The sequence below is a fragment of the Rhodamnia argentea genome, chromosome 9 (genome assembly GCF_020921035.1).
Source record: "Rhodamnia argentea isolate NSW1041297 chromosome 9, ASM2092103v1, whole genome shotgun sequence".
NCBI lineage: Eukaryota > Viridiplantae > Streptophyta > Magnoliopsida > Myrtales > Myrtaceae > Rhodamnia > Rhodamnia argentea.
Genome location: NC_063158.1, coordinates 24,692,000 through 24,715,464, shown reverse-complemented (window position 1 = coordinate 24,715,464; position 23,465 = coordinate 24,692,000). Strand labels below are relative to the sequence as shown.

The following is a 23,465-nucleotide window of genomic DNA, read 5'->3' as shown; positions in this document are numbered from 1 at the left end:
CCCCTCCTGCTTGGAATATCTAGGAGTTGCTTGCTGACCAAACTAGTGAGCTTATTATATCTTTTATCAGTAGATCTGTCCCCGGAGGAAGCGACCCCTAGTGTTCAACTTCATGATTTTACATTTTGTACGGTGATTCTTAACTCGATAATGTTTTCAGATTTGTTTGGAAGATCATATTTTCGCGCCAAGCATGCGGAATGTCATTTTCAATTGTTAGAGCTGATTTCGTTTTATGCCTTTGGAGCACATAGATCAACGGCAGTGTTCATACAGGATATAAGTTGTACAGTATAAGTCAGGAGATCACTTCGGTCAGGTTCTCTCCAAATAATCCTGTAGGCTATATGACATTGACAAGGAGATCATAATCTTTACGTTTTACATTTTCTATACAGCAAGCTAGTTTTATGCGTTGAGGGTGGGTTGGTGTTGAAAGAACATAGGTGCGTCTTTATCTCCTCGTCCGCTGCAATTCACCACAACCTTCGTGGAATCGGGGAGGGTCGGGCAAAGTTTGTCCAAATATGCGAATGCATGAGCAGCTTCCATTGCTGGGATTATACCTTCCAATCTAGATAGAAGTTGGTATGCTGCAACCAAAAACGAAGAAGATCACACAAAATTAGTCAGGATCGAATTTTGTCCTCGCGGCTTCATAAAGAATGTGGTGTGGGGGTCAATTGTTTTTACCATTTAGAGCTTCTTTGTCGGTGACCGTATAGAATTCTGCTCGTCCCGTGTCTTTGAGGAAGCTCAGCTCCGGGCCGACTCCTGGATACTGTAGCCTGGTAATCACGGTCGATAATATGAATTGATCATGGGTTTGGTTCGTCCTACTTTCTTCACTACTTGTCCGAAATGGAGAGCATGAATGTCAAAATAGAGAGAGCGATATTTACCCAACGCCGACAGAGTGGGCTCCAAGAACTTGGCCTTCTTGGTCCTGCATCAAGTAGCTCATGGCTCCATGGTAGACCCCAACATGGCCTGTGGCCAGAGTGGCCGCATGCCTCCCGGAGTTCAGGCCAAACCCGGCAGCCTCCACGCCAACCAGCCTCACCCCCTCATCCCCGATGAACTCATGGAAGATCCCCAGCGCATTGGAGCCGCTCCCGATGCACGCCACCACCACATCCGGCCTCCCTCCCCACCTCTCCATGGCCTGCCTCCTCGTCTCCCTCCCTATGATGGATTGGAACTCCCTCACCATGCTTGGGCATGGGTGAGGACCCACCACGGTCCCTGTCAGGTAATAGCTTCCCTCCAAGTCGTTCACCCATTGCCTTATGGCCTCTGAGCTTGCATCCTTGAAGCTCCCCTCCACTTGGGTCACCTGCAAAATCAACCCTAGTTTGAAACATTGTGTGAAGATTGAATTGGATCTTGTGACTTCCAACTCTTTGGTTTGTTGATGTTGGTGGGAAATTGATAGGGCCTGGCCAAAGTTCATTTGAAATGATTTGTACGTCTCGCCAGTTCATGCAAAAGTATGCTCACCTGAGCACCTAGGAGCTTGATTAAAAACACGTTAGAAGCTTGTTTCTCCATATCCTCGGAACCCATGAAGATGGTGCAATCCAAAGACAGCTTAGCGCACGCGGCGGCGGTTGCGATACCGTGCTGGCCTGCTCCCGTGGCCGCCACCACCCTTTGCCGGCCCATGCGCCTGGCGATCATCGCCTGTGCGATGGCATTGTTCATCTTGTGTGCGCCGCAGTGGTTGAGATCCTCTCTTTTCAGGTAGATGTCCGGTCCTTCTCCGTTCTCGTTCTTGTAATGGTCGGTGAGCCGCTCCGCGAAGTACAAAGGAGTCTCCCTCCCGACGTAGTCCCTTAGAGCTGTCGCGAGCTCTGCCTACAAATTTTGCCAATGGCAGTTCAGATAATACATTTGTGACGTTCATACATCTAGCTAGATAACCACAACTGCTCTTCCATAGTCGTGGCCCTCCCATAAAACCAAAAATGGTTAAGAGGATGATGAAATTCAGAAACGTTGTCTTCTAACAAACCTGAAACTCAGCATCATGCAGAACAAAGTTGAACTCAGCTTCAAGCTTGCCCAAGCAACTCATCAACGTCTCGGGCACATACTTCCCTCCATAAATCCCAAACTTGCCTCCGCTCCCTCTTCTCGTGACCGCGTCGAATTCGATCCTGCGCAGCGGCCTCTCCAGATTCAAAGCTTCCGTCCCGCTTTTCATGGCGCGAGCAGCCACGAAGCCGTTACTCGCGGCTCGTGTCACGCTAGGTATCGATTGCCTGGCACAGGCAAATGATGTTTTGTTGGTGAGGAAGAGATCAGATTTGATGTTTGAAGCCATGTCGAATGGAGGATGAGTTCGAAGAGGCGAAAAAGTAAGCAGCTGAGAGTTGCTACGTGGACGAGCGACTAGCGACGTGGCTACCTGAAGATGGCAAACGTGTATTTATGCGTGAATGGCGTTGCCGGAGTCTCTTTCCGACAGTCGCAGTCCGAGGAAGTATCGCTTGGTACGACGAAGAAGGCACGGACTGGGCACGTTCTAAACGAGGAGCACGTTAATTTCGTGGTCGTGAATCGAAGTGACGCGAGCGCGGGTGACCACACACTATAATGGGACGATGAAAATAAGTCGCACTGGCAATCCAAAAACTTATTATGAATATGTAATTGAGTTCTAAATTTTTTAAAAAGTGCAATCAATTTCTAAAATTTATCACGAAAGTGGGTTGTTAGTTTTTTTAAAAAGTGCAATCAAGTCATAAAATACGTCGCGAATACCCAATCATGGCCCAAACCCAAACTACTACTGCAAAAATATAGGCTCAAACTACAAAAATCCTCCGACGGACTTAGGGGCCTTGTCCTTGCGACCCTCGTCGGGCCGGCACCCCTTGACCCTCTTCCTCTCACCGGAGAGCAAGACTCCCGTGTTTTACAATTAATGGGGAGTATGAATTACAACTCAACGATTCTCCCGTCAATAGTGTTTTATGTTATCTTCCTATTATGTTGGGGTTTCTCTCACATCGGTTGTGGAAAAAACCGATGATCGGTTTATAAGTGTGACGAAAAGTTTCATCTTTTTATCTAACTTTTGGGAAGAGATAGGTTCAAACCACCTAACACTAGCATTAATGCTCAAGTTACAAACAAGTTTGGGCTCAGAAATCATATAGGAGATATACGAGTTGTTGTTGCTCCAATCCAGGGTCCAATTATGAGAAAAAGATCGTTGGAGTTTAACCACATCGATTGTGAAAGGATTTGGTAATCGATTTATAAGTGTGAAGGAAAGTCTCATCCTTTGAGCTAACTCTCGAACGAGGTTGGTCAAAAATCAATCAACATATTCAAGGAGCGAGATAGAGAGAGAGAAGAAAAGGATATTGTCAAAGATCAATGAGGCTGTTGGCAATGAACATGAAAAGAAAAAACGTGAGCTAATGAAGCTGTTGGCAATGAACAGGAAAGAAACGTGAGCTTTATAAAGGGCACCACACCATCTTCCAAAACATTCGGGTACGACGTACGAGGACCCCATTTTCATCTTCTCTGCCTGCACGCCAGATGAATTTGGACCGCCCAAAGTGCTTTTCCCTGACATGACTCTTAAGAAGAAACTAGGGTTTGAATTGGTAATCTGAGTCCTTTGTGGAGCCCGATAGCCATGAATTTGCACCCAGCTTCCGCGAAAAAATACCAAGTACTTAAGCAGAAATGACGCAAATAAGATGAGGAAAATTACCAAAAAAAAGTTCTTAATCTATTGTATTCTAGCCAATTCAGTTATAAACTTTTTAATTTTACTAATTTAGTTCTAAATATTTTAACGATTTGTCAATATAGTCCTTTTGGCCAATTGTGATTGGAAATAGCCGACCCGGCGGTCCGCTTTAGAAACGAAAAGATGAGGAGAAAAATGAAAATAAGGAAAGAATATTTAGGAAATATAAAAAAAATTATAAAAATCGTTCACGTCAATGCCGATCGTATAATAAGTTTAGGACTGAATTAGCATATGTACAACATGTTTAGAACTTTTTTAGTAATTATCTCAGATAATTTGAGATGTTTATGCTACAATCACCATAATTTCTAAACATGGCCTCATCTGAAAGTCCGTCGATACGTATCGTTAACTCTTGTGCGGTCACAAAAGCTTCTCTTTAATACATCAAGTCCTGTAACAAAAGGGTGGTTCGGTTTGCTTAGGAAATTCACTTTGTGTATTGCCTCCATGGAAGTTCGACATCATCGTTTACGACCCTCGTCCTTCGAGTTCAACGACGAAACATGGTGGTTTGGCATGGCCCTTTGCTCTCAATGGCAAATTCTTTCATTTCCATCTCACGTCCTAATTAATTTAAGTTGCTAGGTCCGTCGCTGTTGGTCGAGCTCGTCTCGACCCGAACCACGTTTCTTTCTAGATCAAGCTTTTTCTTTTCTCTTCTTTTTACACGTGAGGCGCAACGTTTTTTGGGTTTCTTATCTTACATGTGTCACAGCCCAAAATCTCTCATGCTCATGTACCCTTATGAGTGGAGCTTAGTGGCATCGTGGTGAAGAATGAGTAATACAGAGAGGATACGACTGATCCGTGAGGAGCTCTTAAGGCGGGTTGGCCTCCCGTGCATAACTGGTCGGGAGTTGACGTCACTTTCTTGATGAGATCATAGCAGGTCGAAATCGGTTGTTGTATTTTTCATGATTGGATATGAAGAGACGTATCTAGTTTGACACAAGTGAAAGCGAAGCGTCGTTCGTTCATGTAAAACGTTTGGAAATACAAATGATTGCTCTTTTGGGTCAATTTGATCTTGACGGCTCGATGTTGGGGGTGGACGCACCATGTCGGTGAAATCGACAGCCTCGTGTGGGCGAATTCTTGCCGGTGCCTAGTCTTGATGGACTTACATGCCATGCCAGTAGTCACCTTCAAATCGAGATCAATCGTCAAGACTCGGGCTCCATTTGTTAGGAGACAAAAAATCGTGAATGAAAAAAGTACCTAAAAAGCATTGGGGATAATGACTTCCTCTTCTAAAAATAGAAAATCATCTTTTCCCCTCTTTCTGTCGTTTTAGCACGTTCCCTATACACACTTATGTACTTCTTTAGAAATCATCACACATTCTCTCTCTCTCTCTCTCTCTCTTCCCGAATCTTCTTCACGAAAAGAAATTTCCTGAGCCCAGTGCCGACAAGGTCGTCTCGGCACTAAGTTAGCAAATAAAAGTAAAGAAAAAAGTAATAATTTTATTAAAAATATCCACGTCAACTCTCGCCATGCTATATAGGATGAATGGTGTCCACGTTATCGATATCCCACAAATTTTCTAATGAACTCAATTAAAAAAGAAATGAAAAAATCGAGTCGAAAACTCTTGCCGCCAGCCTCCTTCCTTTTCTCCTCTCACACAACTTCCTTCTTCAATCTCCATAGAGAGGGTTTGAGTTAGGTCTCTTTCTTCCCTCCTATCTTCTTTAGTTTTTTTTTTCCCCTCTCTTGCTTTCCTCCCGTTCGAGGAGCTTTTTACTTTTGATCTAGTTTAAATCTGGAAGCTTCTTTCTCCCTTTTCGGGGAGATTTCTATCCCGATTTAGTTTATATTTTTGAGTTTTCATGTATATCTTTTTCTGGATTTCATTTTCCTCGGGGTTTCGTTGGTGTTACAATATTTCGAAAGAGTTTTGTGAAGATTTCGCTATCACTATCAGATCTATGCTTAGTCATTTTTATTTTTTTATTTTTCATGACGATGGTATTGGGAACGTCGAACTTAGGCACGCACCGCAGAAAGGCAAAGCCGTAGCAACAAATAAGTATCTTGGTATGTGCTCATTATTGAATATGGATTTAGCGATTGACCTCTGATTTTGGTTTGAAGAAGTCACATATTTACTCTTTGAGCGCATCCCTATCGTTGTTCTAATAATATATCTTATTATTGGAATTTGTTTTGTTTTGAAGTTGTCTAGAAATGAATGAAATATTGCTTTGACAAAAAATATCGACACGGTTAAAAGATTTATGATTGAATTGATACAAGTGCAACAAATTCGTGATTTTTTTTTTTGGTAATTTTTCCCGGTTTTAAGTCCTGAGCAACTTGAACATCTTTGGCTAATTATATGAGTTAACGTTTTTAACTGCATGTGAGTTAACGTTTAACGAGTCACAAAAGTAGGATTCTATCGTTGGAACGAGGACCTGGCAGCTAATGTATTGATTGATGCATGATTCGTATTCTTGTAGTTCTGTTTTCAAAATCAACTTCAGTCAAATTCCATAATGGTAACCTATTTAACGCGGGTACTGCTCGTGGGTTGATGAACTTAGCTTTTATTGTCGGATGGTAAACTTCTCGTTCCATTACGAGTGGAGTTACAATGTCTCATTAAGCAATTATTATGTGATTGTGTCCGGAACCTTGCATAGTAGGGTCCCGCGCCTTAGTCATCTGCGTCGGAGCCCGATTCAGGGTCCATGAGACCCGGACCTAGGTTCTTGGCACTCGTGCTCGGGTTCTCAATGACTAGGTCCAAGAGCCCCGAGCTCTTGCGACCAATACCCTAGCGATCGGGTTTGGGAATCCTCGACTGCGGGGGCCCAAATCCCGACACTCATTGGGGGGTCCTGGAAAAATAATTTGATATGGTATGCGCATCTTTTATATCTCACAAATTAGGCATGCCTATTTTGAAAAATAAAAACAAGTTTTTCTTATCAAACAACAAAAAATATTTTTCAGTTTTATTTTCAAATTTTCATCAAGTATTGAAAAGTGGATTTTTGAAAAATATTATATTTTTTGCAAAATAAATGAATTTTTTTAAAAAATATATGAAATTGAATCACTTTTCTTTAAATTAATTAGGAATGTCGGTCACTAACATGATCCAATCAATCGATTGTACATCACCATCACCGTCGAGATGCCACATGTGGCCAACATTCTATCGTATAAAAGTAGTGGATTTGTATGTAACAAGGAAAAAGTGATGCTAGTGTTGTCTGTCCTGTAAAACGTGGTGCCTTTCGATGCGCCACTTGAAAGTTGGGACAAAAATCATGTCCGTATAAAGACCAAAGGTTTTGAGCAATCGATCCGACATAACTACTCAAACGATAAAAAAAACATCATTAAGTTCTTCATCCCCATTCTAATTTAAATAGATGATCATTTAATATTTAAAAATTGTATCCAGAATGATTTGGAAAAGTATAAACAAGACCGGATATAATTTGATCGTTATTAAGACGACAAATTAATAAGTGATGGTTATCATTCTTAAGTTTTGTCCATGCCATTCATCTTAACCTCCACTAGAAAAAAGATTTGACCCGCTTGATTGCGAAGGCTATCAAAATAATTTCCATACCACTAGTTACATTACCCATTTTCATCACGAACTGTGTTTTTTTCCGTTCATGATTAAAAAAAAAAAAAATTCTCCAATCGAACTTATGATTGGTAGGCTACAATATTTTAAACATGGCCACATTTAAATTTAGTTAAGCTTACTTGTGGGAAATATCTATAACTTGTAATTCATCAATTAGAGATATGATCTTCTTCGATCAGCTATAGAGGGAAAATATCGCCCCTTTTCAAGCAATCTCTCCATCAAAGAAGATTCAGCGCCCGCCGGCGGCGCTACTAATTGGTTTCGGCCAGTTGACATAGCGAGTGCTTATCGGCAATTGGATCTAAGTTCTTAATTAAGGGCTTCCTCAATGTTTGTACTAACATATGTGGTCGTTCTCATTCTCCACATCATGTGAGGTCATATCCATTCGAGAGATTAGAGAGGGTAATCGTCTTGGTAGGGCTCTCGAGAAGCTATTTGTGAGATTAGACCAAAGTTTGTCGAGCATTCTCCGAGCTAATCAGTCGAATAGGGTCACAATCTGCGTCCCAACTCTTGTTATTGCTCTATCGGTGGATGTAGGTCACATAGATTGAACCATGTTTGATGCCCATATGATCGACCGACCGCATCGGTACTTTGAGATAAATCCCTCGTATTATTGGAAACCTGTCCTGCTCCTGAATGCTCAAAGAATCAGACCCAATTGAATTTTGAGTGACCCTGCATTGATCAGTCGATCCACCTGATCACAACCCATTTTCAAAGCCGACTATTTGAACTGCAGAACCTTTCCGCTGCATGACTGAAGAATCAATCTCCCAACAATGTGAAAAGGCAGAAAGAAAAAAAAAGAGATTAATATGAGTAAGCAATAGCAAACTTTCTTAAATCAATGTTATCTGTGAACTAAGTTCATGCCCTTGCCCCCGTCCTCCCTCTCCCCCAAACTCCACTCTCACCAATTTTTCGACATCCCTGTAAAAATCGTAAAGGAAAGACAAGTTCAAATGTACAGAGACTTGTCGATTTTCTAGTTTCTACGTCCTCTTGTTCAACGGCAACATCCGCGGAAAAGGTGAACAAGCAAGTTCTTCTATGCACATAAGCGGGCATTGTTGTTCTTTCCTTGTCATATCATCCCCCACCAGGTCCAGTGTTGCAGGTTCAGTTTTTTATCCATTTCTAGAATGAAGCCTTCGACTTCGCTGCTCGAGAGGATCTTGACGAGGATGAAGACTTGGGGGATGAAGACGACTTGCTCTTTTTCCTCTTTTGTTTCTTGGGGATATTCGGAAGACCTGCTGGCAGATTTTCTTTTAACATCTCGGACGTCGATTGCTGTCCCAAGATTTGCTCAAAATCTACTAAAAGAAAATGAAGGACATCAGGGAAAAAAGGGGAGAATGTAGAAATCTAGAAACTTATGTGAAAACTGAAACAAAATGAAGGCAGGCAGTTCATTTGCACATTAGTCATCACTTCACTTCAGGTGATATGATAGAATGTGCCCCACTAGAAGTGCTTATGGGATTAAAGAATCAGAGAGATTCAACAATTTCTTCTTCAACATCTGCAGATCTTACAAATATCTTCATCAAAGAGGTTCTTTAACAGGAATCAGGACATATTTTAGCTGCTGTTTTTCCAATCATAACTGGAAATAGAAGTTTATCAGTTTGTGAGATGCGAATGGCAAAATTATAATGTCAATGATATTTAATAAGCCTTTACAAGAGGAAAGTTTATGCTACCATCAAGACAATGTTCAGTTCAAGCATTGAAGTCCGCCAATAAGAGCTAAAGCCTTACGGCCCTTACCACATCCCTTAATCAACCACTGAAGATAAGAAATTTAGAGGGTCTAGCAGTCGGATCATTACTTACACATGGAATAACTTCTGCTTCCAACATAATATTTGAGAGACAAAAGTTATACACGAAGTGGGAAGTCAAAAGCAAACGACTAGTTCGCAACAGCAAGTCATGTGGATGGTGCTGATATCAAAAGGGTGGGTTGTACGCAAAAGTGCTACTCATTCAATGTAAAGATCAGCAGATCAGCATCATAGTTAATTCATTTCCATATTCTACACAGCATGAGCAGTTCACGTTAAAGCTGATGCCAGTTAACCTTAGTCGAGAAGATCAGTTTCAATCTACTTGCTCTGATGTGTTCTATGGAGATCTCTTACTTGAACTGCATAAATGTGTACACTACATAAATGTGAAGCCCTGTGGACCACAAAAATCAGAAGACATTTCCAAGTCCAAGAGTAAGCAGATTGCCCTTAATAAAGGAAGGATGCTCTAGTGACAGAAGAGCCAAACCCTTGCACTTGGAGGCAAAGAATCTTGAGAACTTTTTGTCCTTATCATAACAAAAACAAGCGACAGCGAAACTAAAACACAGGCCCTTGAAAGTGCATCTGGCTCAGCAATTTCGCCCGGGAAACAAAGCAGCCCTACTCGTGCTCGTCTGTTTATGAATCTCCACATGACTCAAACAACTATACTTAAAACACACGTACAAGACAAGAAATCCCAGGGTAATTCTAGGAACAAACCTTGAGAGGACCATGTGGAGCGAGGAACAGAGCTGGAGTCACCAGGATCACCAATGGTACCGAGGGAAGTGGAAAAATCAGGTGCACTCTTGAATTCATTCATCTGCATCAACATCACAGCATAAAGGACAATCAATCACCATAACCAAGAATTCTTTTAGAATAAACAACCAGAAAAGCGTTCTCCTTTCATTATTAATTTTGAAAAGATCACTCAACAGAGGAATGGAAAACGACCCAGAAGCTGGAAAGTGAAATGGACGTCTCTTCATCAATCCATCATCTTACTCACCCAACTGGGTCCAATCCCAGATGGACCATCCCATCCGATGTGTGCCACGTGTTTAACATCTGTTGGGTACCCAATTTCCATCTCCCTCTCCTTCACAACTGGAACAGAACAGAAGCAGATCACCCCCATTAAAGCAGCACCAGAAGAATTCCAGACAAAATGCAACCATGCATTATCAACATAAGCTCAAAAATGTCACTTTTTTGACATAGGAACCCGCAAAAAAAAAAATCAAGAGAAAGATAACCCATTTGAGCAAAGGATGGGATTATTTTACCAAATATTTGGGAGATGTATTTGAAGCCTTTGTAGATTCCTTTCATCTTGGTGGCCATTGGCGACGCAACAAGCAAAGCAGGCCCCAATGCAGCAGTTGTAAGGATGAAAATGGAGAGCAAAATTGAGAGTAATTTATCTCTGACCAACCTCAGACAGTCACTCTCCCTGTCACCGAATTGAAAAGGGCAAAAGAAAAGAAAAACAGAGATATTCAGTTAAGATGAAATTAGCATATCTGCATTTTTTCCCTTGCAATCTTGCAACTACTTCATTAACTCAGGTTATTACTGAATCTCCCACATGGGACCTAATTTGGGAAAATGTTCAGATGCCATGTTTGAGGCTAAGAGGACAAGAAAAGAAGCTTTACTCATGAAATTGCATAAAACACCAGCACAAAGCTTTACCTTAAAATTAGTGGGCCAAGGTTCAGCAAAGACGAGAGTCTGTCCCCAACTCCTTCGACCATCGCCAAAAGGCTTCATTTTCCATGGTTCTTACTCAGTGCTTTTCATGGAAAGCCAAGGAACAACGCACAGCCTCTCTGCAAAAGGTTCAAGAGCGCATGGCTAGCATGTACCGAAGATTAACCCAGAGTAGGCCACCGACAAAACAAAGAAGAGGAAAGATGTCAAGCCGATGCAAGATTGAGAAGATAATGAAGAAACTGCATCCTCCTCCTCCTTCTTGTCTTCTTCAGAAGAACAAGAACAAACAGGAGAGAGAGAGAGAGAGAGAGAGAGAGAGAGAGAGAGAGAGAGAGGGTCTAAGAAGAATGGAGGACAAGGTGGGTGAGCATGAAAACCTCCCAAACGAGGGGTGAAGAAGGAAAGCTGTGCAGGCGTAGGAGGAAGGAATTGATGAAAAGGTCAGTCAAGACATTAAAATACAAATGAAGGTGCCTTGCTTGTTTGGTGAGAGAGAGAGAGACAGGGGGGACGGAGTGTCTTTCTACAAAAATCCTCGATTTGTCCTTGGACTTGGATTATTATTATTATTATTATTATTATTATTATTATTATTATTAAGGAAGTCTCAATTTCAAATTAATTAATTATGAAACCTCATGAAAAATCAAGTATGGAAAGTCTTAGTATCTTTTATATGGTTACCTAATAAATGAGAGAGGCACTGGTTTAGAAAATTTTCCCGACGTTATGGAAATGTTAGCTTGTATGTTCCCAAAATTACAAAACTGTAATCGTCACTGCTCGGACTCATAGCTAAATAAATTCTAAAACACCAACCTAAGTACTTTATCGAGCTTCAAAAATAACTGTGTCCCCGTCCTTGGAATTTCCTTGCCACAATCGCAAGCTACCATCGGTATGCTCGATTATCGATTTATCATGACGTTTTCATTTGCTATTAAATAATGAAAAAGATTGAATTTTTTTTTTATCTCCATTCATATTTAATTGAGTGTCATTTGCCACTTACTAATAAGACCTTTTGAGTTAATGATGGTATATGGATTGACAGTATAAACATTATATAGTATTCGTGCATTTTCAAATGAAGATCGACATAAATACATAAATTTTAAATTTAGCTAGTAAATGGAATTGATATGTTTTGCCATTATGAGAATGTCTTATAATCTTGTGAGTTTTTGTTCTAGCACAAAATCCGGGATTCATTTGTTTTTTACTTATTATTATTGTTTTTACCTTTTTGATGCTTTAAACTATTTAATGAACTCCCTTAGACACAGCGCTAACCGACAAAGATTCATTGATGAATTGCGGAGGCCAATGTTGTTCGGTGTCCGAATCTTGGAACAGTCAACGACCCATCGCAGCTTGAAATTTTTTTTTTGTCCATTTTTTTATTTAAGTGTACGAAATTTTTTACCAAAAAAAAGAAATTAAGTGTACGAAATTTATAGTCTGTACTTAAGCCCAAATTACCAATATGACCACCTTTTCTTTTGTACATATATATATTGATTACACATTATCTTTTTGTATTCATGTGTGTCAATTTTGGTCCCACCGAGGCACCATGGCTAAGTTTGGAAGAGGGTGGTAAATGTGGAGGATGGAAATTTAATTGGAAAATTTTGAAGTCTATAATTTCATTGTGAAATGTAAAAAAATGGAAAAACTTTGAAAGCTAGGGTTCAAATCTATGAACGACAAATGGGAGTTTTAGTAATTTTCACAAAAAGGTGGGTTTTCAAGTTGTGAATTAAAAAAATACATTCTTTGATGAGTATATGCATCCTTGATTATTTCACATACTTAAGCTATCCGATTAGAGATCGCAAGAGCTTAGACGATATAACTTTATGCTTTAGTTATTTCTTCTATAATTTCGAGGATTCTCTTGTTGGAAAGATTCATAATATATGTTATAAATGGATAATTTAATGAACTCACGGTCAATATATGCACACAATAAGGCGAAAATGATCTAGTGACTAACAACTTAAAGAGAAAAAGGAAAAGGGTAAGAGCAAGAATGTCCGACAGCCGATCACGAGAATATTATTTTCGAGGGTGCACAAATTAAAATAATCAACACAATCCAAGTTGCGATTATCGCAACCGACTTAGGATAGATGCAGACTGGATCGATCGATCAGGCGAAAGTTAAAGACAGAATTAGGAGATGATTAGTAGTTGATAAATTTTGATCCGCCGTTTGTCATGAATTCCGCAATTTCTTCCTCTCAAAGAAATCAATGAGAGGGTCAAAACATTATTATATTGGTTGATAGCACACCATCATTGTTTGACAAGTCTTCTTGCCAGCTTTTGCTTACCACGAGCTTTGCTGTGGATGAGCGAAACATCATTTCTCCCATTGCTTCGAAGTTCCATATGCCAAAACCAAATTCCAGAAAATTCGTAGTTTGAAAATTGAAATTCAGGGACATAATAATAATAATAATAATAATAAGAGAGGCTTAGCAAAAGATATTTATGTCCAGCCATATAAGCATATTCTATTTTTATAAAGATTTGATGATAGAATATACTCTGTCTCGGTAGCCATTTTCAATTCTTTCGTGCCTGCCACATGGCTATGGGAAGATATTGATTTGTGACTAATACAAGTGCAACTTGGATTTTTCATTCTTTTGGAATATGGGTGTGGCTTGTTTATTGCTATGCCTAAACTCTCATGGCAGAAGGTTATAGGATCCTTAGATTATATATACTTGCGTGCGCGATATTATATAGTGTGTTACGATGAATACAATTGATGCACTTTCATTTACTGGCATGCTATGTCACTGGTGTGTTTAGAATGTACTCCTCATATGTTTAAACGAATAGGAAGAGCAAGCCGCGTGTATATAAAGGACATATTAACATCTTAGATAAGCGATGTGAGATACTTCAGCAACCGTGCAAGCTGGATTATGAATGACATGTGAAATTTGAGGAATGGAGGAGCTGCAGACCCGAAATAAATTGAGGCGGAACCCGACCTTGATACAGTGTTAGAATGTTCGACCCAAAATTTAAGTTAATAAGGGGAAAGAGAACACGTGTAAATAAAGAGCAAATGAACTCCTTGGACAAGCGATTGGGACACTTCGACACGATGAATTTGTATGGACAAAGATGTCGTGTTTCAAGAGCACATAAGAAAATTTTCTTCCTTCAAACTACCCATTTCTCTCTTTGCACAGTGCTTCTGAGCATAGAATTTCAAGATCCAATGCATAGAAGTTCTTGCGACTTCTTCGAGGGATCTTCTACAGCTCCTCGATGGTGCGTTTAGTCGTGTGGAGGACAAAATTTTACCTCTTTTTAGCTTAGAAATGCTTAGTTGTATCCGATATTTTTTGTCCCAATGTATATAAGACTATATAGGCATAGATGGTTGCCAACACGTTTAGGAGGTCTTGCTTCTTTTGCTGCAACACAGTCCAAATCTTGCTGACTGCCCAATGTGGCAATCTCTCGGTCGCCCAATGAGCAAACCTTGACTTTAATAAGTGGCGCAAAGGATCTTCACATTCTCTCCAATCTCCATTGAAGTATACAAAAAGGAAAGACAATGTTTGCATAATCGATCGGCAAATAATGTATGAAGAACGTATACCATGTGACGCGGGTCGCATAGGGCCGATACTGTCTGTTCAATTAATCGCACAAAGGATCAAATCTGTTGATTTTAGAGTATAATTTCGATATCCACGCGGAGGATTTTTCGGGATCTTGATTTCTAATGAAGGTTCGTTGCATAATTAAAAAAAATCACATGGTTCCTTTGTGTATGTGATTTTTTTTTCTTTGAGATGACCTTGTTTATGATTTGTCGTGCATTATCTATATGAACTCAATTACCAATAGATCTAGTCTTTGCTAGGTCGCAAAATTGACTAAGTAGATCGACACCCACTCGTATCGAAAAGGTCAAGAAAGATGATGATTTTATGACATAGGATCTGCTGTTGAAGTCTCGATCGACAAATGACTCCGATGGTAATATGATAACCATACCTTCTTGTCTAAGAATTCCATTAGACCGAACATATATGTGGATATGGATATAGATAGGAAAAATTACCAAAAAAGTTTTAAACCTATTGCAATTATGCCAATTCAGTCATGAACTTGTTTTTTGGCCAATTGAATCATAAACCTTTTGCAATTATGCCAATTTAGTCTATTTAGCTAGCCGGCATTGACGTGGCCCAATTATAATAATATTTTACTATTTTGCTGATTTTTTATTTTTTTGTTAGGGCCGGCGAGAGGGCTCGCATGGGTCGGGGGAGGTTGCTGGCCCTAACAAAGAAAAGAAAAGAAAAGGAAGAAAAGATAGAGAAAAATTACTAACAAATTAAAATGTTATTAAAATTTTGTCACATCGGTGCTTGTAAAAATGGATTGAATTAGCACAATTGCAAAATGTTTAGGACTTAATTGGCCAAAAAAAAAATTAAAACTAAATTGTCACAATTCCAATATATATAATATAATCCTTTGAATATTCATTGTATTCCCTATGTTTGGTCAGAATCGTAGGGCACATAAGGCTTAGAATATAGCGGAACATCACCAATTCTATGTCGCAGTGGCATTAACATATACGTGATGAAAATAATCTAGAATTAACATGCCTAAATGATATTCATGTAACATGTTGAGGTCACTTTCCGATCAACTGTGTTATTGGAGAAGGGGAGGCCTATCGCCATTCTTATGTTCTAAAAAGTCCAAAATTTATTGCACTTTGGATAATTCAGTCCTAAGCACAATAAATTTATGATTTTTTGGACAGTTTTTCCCATGTCTCGTGTGCATCCAAAACACTGGTCGATGTTTGTCTCATGTATACATCCGTCGTTAATTACCGACTTGCCTAATCACCAGCCCAAACACATCCATCTCTCTCTCTCTCTCTCTCTCTCTCTCTCTCTCTCTCTCTCTCTCTCTCTCTCTTCGACATTGATGATAGTGATGGCCATAAACCTCGGATCGAGTCTTGATCCGGGTTCTCGAAACATTTAATTGGTTTAGTTTCATTGATCTTAAATCAAGGCCGGCCATCTCCGATCGATCTTGTTTTGAGGTCACAACGACGAGGCATATAGGCGGAGTGTTGAGCGGTGCAGGTGGTTGAAAAGAAAGAAGAGGAGGAGAGAGTCGAAGAAGGTGCAAACCGGTGTCCAAGGACGCAGTTAGGGAAGGATGACGGTGGTGACTCGGTAGAGAAGACAGAGGTTGCGCTGGTGCTCTCTCTATGAAAACGGCCGGTGCTAGCCTTGGTGAGCATGGTGATGGTGACTCTTACCTTTTCCTGAAGGTAGAGTTGTTTAATTAATCTTAAACGTATTGTGCGGATGCCAATTCAGTCTTAAAACTTTTCAATTTTGTCAATTTAGTCATAGACTTTGGCTCGAAATTGTTAGGTAGTTTATTTGGTCACTTTTTGCCGAAAATTACTGAAGTGGCCGTGTGTCATGTAGGACGTTCGGCAATTATTAAAATAATATGTTAGCAATTTCTGGTTAAATAGACTGAAAGGATTACCTTGGAATTTTTCTCAAAAAGGTTAGGATTAATTTGACAAAATAAAATAAAAAATTATGATTGAGCTAGCATCCGTACAGTAGAATTTAGAATTGATGGAGTAATTTTTCCTTTACGTAAGGCATATGATTATAGGTGGTGGGCATCGGAAGGGACAACATTCCTTTAATCGAGTGGATGATATTACGTTAGTACGTTACATGATACCCACGTCACAGTCTAGATTTTCTGTGGCGGGAAAGTTTTCATGAATGAAGGGGAAGATTAGATTTTTCAAAGCTATGGTCAATCATTGGTGGAGTACTTTATCCCCAAGCTGAGGTAAGTTAAGACTCAATTCTCTCATTTATTGTTTCTTTAGGTGGAAGTTGGGCTCAAGAAATTATGTGTTATACAAGTTCAATCAAGAATTTGACTGCTGGACAAGCATGCAATAGATGCTAAGCATAGTAGCAATTAGGCTCCATTTGTTTCGCAGAAGATGGATGATTTAGAAAATATTTTCCTAAAAATAATCGATTATACCACTCGCAAAAATGAACGAACGAAGATTATTTTAATTTGTCTACGAATATGTTTAGGAATAAATTTTTATTGGTAATGAGAATATTTTCCATTAACTAATTATTTCAAACGATAAAAGCGATCATTTTTAGGAAAATATTTTTCAAATTATTTGTTTTTCGTGAAACAAATAGAATCTTAATGTGCATCGCTTAGTTGTTTACAAAGTCATTGTTGTTGAGAAAACCTTCTTTTTGATTATTTTGATTCTAACAAAACTATCCTTATTTGAAAAGAATCCGTTTAATACAAATAAAATTTATATTGCAAGAATGAACATGTGAATAAAAGCTTATATTGTTCCAAAACTGGCGTTCACACTCAAAGTGGAGTTGTCACGTATTTGCTTCAGAGATATTTAAAGTCTTGTATTCGGATGGAGGATGACTTGATCTTAAGAAGATTTATGTGACACGTCAGCAAGGACTTTATTGGAGTTCAGAGTCACTATTCTACTCTGTTTAGATTAAAAGAGTTTATACTTTTGAAACTGTTTCTGAATTATGTTCGGATTCTGCAATATCTCTCGTCATGATTCTGAAGATCTTTGTTTGGCGGGTTTCTGGTTTGGTCGTGTTATTTATGGAAGTCCGTAATCTTTGATTGACAAGATTTTTTATCAATCAGATCGGGAGAATATCTTCGATTGAATATTACCTTCAAGGAAAAAGTTTTGATGAAGATTTGAATTAACTCTACTTATGAAAACCGAGGATTTAGTTGTATAGGCGACTAAATCTGAAGAGTTCATATTCTATTATAACGGCTACCATATCGTCCCAGAAACGGTCTCGTTTAATCACGATTGATGGCGTTCAATCAATGATTGAAGAGCTATCCTTTGAAGACCTATCCAACGACTAGTTTGGGGATAAATGAGTATAAAAGGAAGATCCATGGTGACCAACCGAGAGAGATCAGAAATTACAATTCCAAAGTGCTCGAGTTGTTCAAATTCATATACTTATTCTCGAGAGCTATAAGTTTTATCTTTCATAGGTTACGTAAGTGTGATTAAGAGTAAATATCTCTTGTAACATTTTATCGATTCATATAGTGGAATTCAGCCAATCTGCTATCGGCATGCAATTCTCTCTTACTCTAAACTTTCTCTATTGTGTTTGGATCTCTGCACGTTATATTCTGAACTTATATCTAAACTGTTTCAAGTTGTGTTTTGAACTTGTTCAAATTCCGCGTTAATTTTTAAAATAATTTAGAATTACCTATTCACCCCCTCTAAGTAATATCGTCAAAGACAACAATTGTCAGTAATGTCTAACCCTAATGATGAAGGTGAATACAACGACCCTACCTCCATTAATAATTGCATTCTAATGAGTGGCATAAGTTTTCATTTCCTCAAAATAGATTGATTGGAAATGGCTCTCAAACTGTGCCCACCCATCTAATTCCCAATTGAACTTTTTTATTTTTCATTTTTCTATTCTATAACCTGTTGGAAACTTTTATCAATCTACCATTTTGCACAATTTTCATGGCATGGCTAATCCAGTAGCTTAGTATAGAAAGACATTGTTATCTTTATGGGTTTCAATTAGGGAATAAGCTCGTGCGATATGGACGATGTCCATATATGTAGCTAGTTACACCAATTATGATGACCCTAAAGCCGATCCCACTGGCCTCAACACTTAGCATCAACTCAGAATTTTGGAGTTTTATCACTGATGAACGTGTCAAGTCGTGTCCTCTCGTGTCAAAGTTAACACGGACGTCCTTAAATTTAAGTGCCGCAACTCGTGGTTCAACTATTCCTTTACTCTTTTGAAAAAAAAAAAGAAAGAAGAAAGAAGAAAGAGGCCCTGGGCATATACCCGTGGTCAAATGTTAGTTACTCCTATTTGAGAAAAGAACAATATGAATCGACCAAGATTAAGAAACATGCCCTTTCCTTTCTCATCCAGCATTAGCGAGCCAAGTATGCCGAGTATGTCTTAAGAATTATAAGTTTAAGAACAATACTATACGTGTTGCAAATTCATTTATAGATTTAGTTCTTAAGCGACGTGGCGGATTCCAAGTGACATTTAAGCGGCCGAGCCACGTTAAACACCCAAAAATAATTCACTCAGTAAATCGGTTTTACAAACGAAGCTTTTTTCCATTATTTTTGCGGTCTTGGTAAAAGACCAATGTGGTTTTGCATTCGACACAATGAAGTAAATAACTAAATAAACTCCCACACCAAATAATAATGGGAAAAAAAGGAAAGAAAGAAGAAAGAAAAGGATCAAGAACAAGTAATTGTTGGGTTGGTCCGAACTTAAGGTCCTCATAAATGTTGGGCCAGTGGATCGCACCAAGCCCATTCGTCTGATATGAACTTCCATGGAATCAATGTCAGCTTCACAAAAAGTTGTAAATCCAAAATTTGCAGCAATTTCAGCCGTAGTTCAGGCGAAACATGTCGTTCTGCACGAAGAAGCTCCCTCCCGGCGACGGAACCAAATGGAACATCTGCAGAAGCAAGTCAAAAAGCTCAACTGACGGCTCATCAACACTGATGAAGATGTGACTAGGAAATGAGAGAGAGAGAGAGAGAGAGAGAGAGAGAGAGAGAGAGAGAGAGAGGTGACCTGACTAAACCTCAGCAGATGCTCCTCTCCGGGAAGTCTCAAGCTGCCGCTGACCAACACCACAATGCCGGCGGCGGAGGAGGGCTGCGAGTCGACGGTGCTGATGAGGTGCTGGCACTGATCGAAGGGCAGCTGGCTGAGCTTCTCGGCGATGGCGTGCGCTCCCACGACCCTCTGCCCTTCGAACGTCAGCATCGAGGTCGGCTGGTAGAGGGAAGAGAGAGATGCTCTGTCTTTGTCAAAGAGATGGTAGTAGTGATCCACAAACGCTCTTCCCACTAGTTCAACCTGTTCTTCCATCTCTCTCTCTCTCTCTCTCTCTCTGGTTGTGAGGCTCCTGAAGAACTTATATATGGAAGGTGCAGGTCCATAAAGTTGCTCACGCTTGGGCGAGGGATCGAGAGGGGCAATTGAAAAGATGGCAAGGCTTCTTTGGTTGGTGGCCAAATTTACCTTTATGCACCCCTCACTTTGAGAAGAAAACCCTAATCAAGAGTAAACCCGACCAATATAGCTCCAATTTGACAATGGAGGGACGCAATCTGGTTGAAATAATTCATCCATTCTCTCTATCTTGAGAGATGGGTACTCGTTTTCGCGATGAAAAGAATTGCTCGCTTGGTCTTTACCGAAGTTTGGTGGAACAGTTGTGTAACTAAGTGTCAATTCGTTAGAATTAGTAGCATTTTTCTATGATCGTGAAGCCTCAAAGCTAGATAGATAAATTCCGGCAATGTTAGTTGAATCCATTGAGCTCCGTAGCTTATGACACACTATTGGATCATGCATAGTTGAATCTATTGTTCGAAGTTGCTTTCCCACGTCGCCGGACAATGGGTCTTATATGCTCTTTATATTCACGCGGTCTCCTTTCATCTATTAACTTAAGCTTTTGGATTGGACTTTCTAACATGGTATCAGAGCTAGTAAACGTATCCAAACTCTATTAGATGAACGAGACCTCTTTTACATAATGATTCAAGATACAATGTCTTGACTTTCATATGAGACAGAAATGATAAAATTGCATGAACGCGACCCCTTTATATATGTGTAAATTGGGAACTAACCCTAGCAAGAGGGAGGGCTACAAGTGTAAATGAAGAAGGTTTGCATGGTGGAGAATCCGAACCCCTAGCTGCTTTTATACGCAAAGTAGGGGTGGCACAAAGATGCCCAAATCGTCACTAAAAATAGCATAGAATGAAACAACCACCACCGCCCTCATTGGCATCTCTTATATATTCTCCCTTTTATTTAAGCCTTTACACTTTTCAGCAACTCTTTTCTATTTTCTATTCTCAGTTTCGAACTAGGGCAAAAAGTAAAAGGATAGGTGAGAGAAAAAGAAAATGAGTGTGTGACCAAAGTGAGAATTACTCCCTTCCCTTGATCGATTGTCTACATGGGGAAGCAAAGAATATGTCCCTTTCATTTGCAATAATTCTCTAATAAACAAGGATCCTTCCTTTTGCCCTTTATTATGAAATTAGAGGCCGTGTTGGAAAGAGCACTGATTTTTGGCGACAGAACATAATGGACGGACGCTGTTATAACCCCTTGAAATTGACATAGGCATCAAGAGACCCTCTTGGCCCAGTTCTATACACTCTGAGATCCATTTTCAAACTTGCTCTTATTTCGAGTCAAGAGATAGGTAAATAGCCTCATCTCATCATATCGATCGGTAGCATTCGTAGTGACCGAAAGGGTTTGAAGACCAAGAAGTGAGTTATATATATGATATCAGCCAAGCATTCTTCTTACTTCTTGATCCTTGCGGAAAGGAACTAACATGCCAAAGATATTAAGATCGATTCACGACGTATATCAAGCGAGGTGTCAATGTTTTATTGAATATTTAGAGAAACGAATGGTTTTTTTATTTTTTTGTAGGGGTCCCTCTTGTTTCAAAACCCTATTGAAATTGGTCGCATTACTTAGACATCGGTAAGATTTCTCAGCACATCTAGCATTTTTTGAAGAAAAACTTAACATTGCTTTGGCTTTTGAATCTCTCTTGGAGAGCGAGCAAGGTAAATTGATTATTTCGCAGAAAGTGAGTAATCTTTCCACAAAATCTGGCCACAAAAGAAGAGTTTGCAAGAAAGAAAAAGATAAGAGAAGCGAAAATAGAATTGAGGTAAAAAAACAAATTTATAAGTTGACAGCTGTGGGATTTGAACCCACGCCCTTTCGGACCAGAGCCTAAATCTGGCGCCTTAGACCACTCGGCCAAACTGTCGTCCTGTGGCTAGTTTTGCTTAGTGTTTTCATAAAATTCTTGAACAGAATTGTATCGCCACATCCGAAAACATGCTTCACCGACACATAATGGAGGAGCACGTGCTCGGTCGCGTGCTGCATGTGTTGTAGTGTCTGGAAGGGATATTCCTGGGGAAAGATATTCTTTGCAGTTTAGCGATTTAATCAGTCATTTAGTAGAATAATTTGACTCATTTTGGCTAAGTGCTCAGCTCACTAGTACAGCTGGTCTCTATTATGACTGGAGCTCTTATTGCTATAGCTTCAATAAGTATGGGGTCCATGTTGTTCATGACGTATTTTCGAGCGAAAGCAATCGATGTAGACATTGTTGACCGTTGATTTGATCCATCACAATCGTTCGAGGCCCGAGTCGCCGATCTTAGTACAAAAATGATCGAGCAGTTTTGATTGTGAACGACCCACGAATTCACTCCGCATAAATGAATTTGGAAGGGAGAGAAAAGACGTAAATCATTTGATGTTCTATTGGATTCATTGAGTTCCCCATTGGTCCATTTTCATCTTCCCTGTGGGCTGTAATTACGCCAAAAATCATGGGACAAGGTAATTTTAGCCGTTGAATAAGTCAAAAGGGTATCGACGGCTCCTTTACGGATTGACGCGATCAGCATGTCGGTAACTTTCTTAATAACCGCGAAAGCCCTTTGGTTAAGAAGCTAATCTCTTTAATCAAATCAAGAAAGCAGTCTTGCCACACTAAAGGGGAACCGACCAATCTACACAATCCTCAAAGCAGACCATTGAATTAATTAACCCTTGGGGGTTGAATTCCTCGTTTAGCCTTTTTTTTAAAAGGCCAATTTGCAATTCCCTAGTCAAATTTTTCAATTCAATGACCAAAAAGAAAATCAAATTATTCAATTCAATCATTCTTTTTTTTGTCTTTTTTTTTTTTACAATTTTGGTTCTCCAAGTTGGGCAATTGTATAATCAACATCCCTGACAGTCAGCATCTTCCCACACATCCAAATCCAGTTGTCAAGTCCAAGAAGTTTCTGAATTATTGTGTGGCCAATCAGTGGGGATCACATGAGAACACGTGGGCCCCCCACCTCCAACATCTTTCTTTTGATTGGCCCATGATGGAAAAAAATAAAATAATGATGGTCACTAGATTGGCAGCTGGATTTTCCTGTTCTAGATCTGTGAATTTTGGACATCCATAATTTATCCACGCATCATTCCAATTTTCTGCCCCCAATATCTAGAATGCCCATGTCGACTTCATTTGTCCTTGCCCCAAAAATTACCAATTCAGCTCTAAATCAATAGTTCAGTCTTAAACTTTTCGATTTCACTAATGTAGTCTTGTTTCTTTGAGTGAGGTCCCAATGCAAGTCATTCTGGTCAATTGCCGGCGGAAATTGTTGTCGTAACAATCCACGTGGGATGCCGTTTTGAGTAAAATTGTCAATATTAGATCGTCGATCTTGTCAAGTAAGACGGTCGGCGATAACTGGACGCTACATCAGCAATTTCAGCCTAAAATAGGTTGGAACGAGTACATTGGAATTTCATGA

General features: G+C 39.6%; 3 protein-coding genes and 1 non-coding gene across 9 annotated transcripts; all 4 read right to left on the bottom strand.

Annotated features, from left to right (window-relative positions):
• Positions 1 to 222: 222 nt before the first annotated feature.
• LOC115742857 (tryptophan synthase beta chain 1-like) lies at positions 223 to 2,479 on the bottom strand. Its single transcript, XM_030677365.2, has 5 exons — positions 2,015 to 2,479; positions 1,501 to 1,857; positions 903 to 1,336; positions 694 to 788; positions 223 to 593 (listed from the first exon to the last, which is right to left on the bottom strand). The coding sequence occupies exons 1-5, from the start codon at positions 2,324 to 2,326 to the stop codon at positions 409 to 411; spliced, it is 1,383 nt and encodes a 460-aa protein (XP_030533225.1). The 5' UTR covers positions 2,327 to 2,479; the 3' UTR covers positions 223 to 408.
• A 5,844-nt stretch (positions 2,480 to 8,323) lies between these two features.
• LOC115742858 (CRIB domain-containing protein RIC10-like) lies at positions 8,324 to 11,399 on the bottom strand. 2 transcript variants are annotated; one of them, XM_030677366.2, is made up of 5 exons: positions 10,904 to 11,399; positions 10,495 to 10,661; positions 10,218 to 10,315; positions 9,926 to 10,028; positions 8,324 to 8,722 (listed from the first exon to the last, which is right to left on the bottom strand). In XM_030677366.2, exons 1-5 carry the CDS (start codon positions 10,963 to 10,965, stop codon positions 8,544 to 8,546), a joined length of 609 nt encoding a protein of 202 aa, XP_030533226.1. In that variant the 5' UTR covers positions 10,966 to 11,399; the 3' UTR covers positions 8,324 to 8,543. The 2 variants fall into 2 exon arrangements, with proteins under 2 accessions (XP_030533226.1, XP_048141757.1); XM_048285800.1 differs by having other exon boundaries at positions 10,495 to 10,667; positions 10,904 to 11,397.
• Positions 11,400 to 19,207: 7,808 nt separating this feature from the next.
• On the bottom strand, positions 19,208 to 20,026 carry LOC115742914 (nuclear transport factor 2B). 5 transcript variants are annotated; one of them, XM_048285280.1, is made up of 2 exons: positions 19,643 to 20,026; positions 19,208 to 19,604 (listed from the first exon to the last, which is right to left on the bottom strand). In XM_048285280.1, exons 1-2 carry the CDS (start codon positions 19,954 to 19,956, stop codon positions 19,463 to 19,465), a joined length of 456 nt encoding a protein of 151 aa, XP_048141237.1. In that variant the 5' UTR covers positions 19,957 to 20,026; the 3' UTR covers positions 19,208 to 19,462. The 5 variants fall into 5 exon arrangements, with proteins under 5 accessions (XP_048141237.1, XP_048141236.1, XP_030533308.1 ...); XM_048285279.1 differs by having other exon boundaries at positions 19,208 to 19,613; positions 19,652 to 20,026; XM_030677448.2 differs by having other exon boundaries at positions 19,236 to 19,537; positions 19,657 to 20,001.
• A 1,795-nt stretch (positions 20,027 to 21,821) lies between these two features.
• Positions 21,822 to 21,901, bottom strand: TRNAL-UAG. The gene has a single exon. It is a non-coding gene; the product is annotated as a tRNA-Leu (tRNA).
• Between the last annotated feature and the right edge of the window lie 1,564 nt (positions 21,902 to 23,465).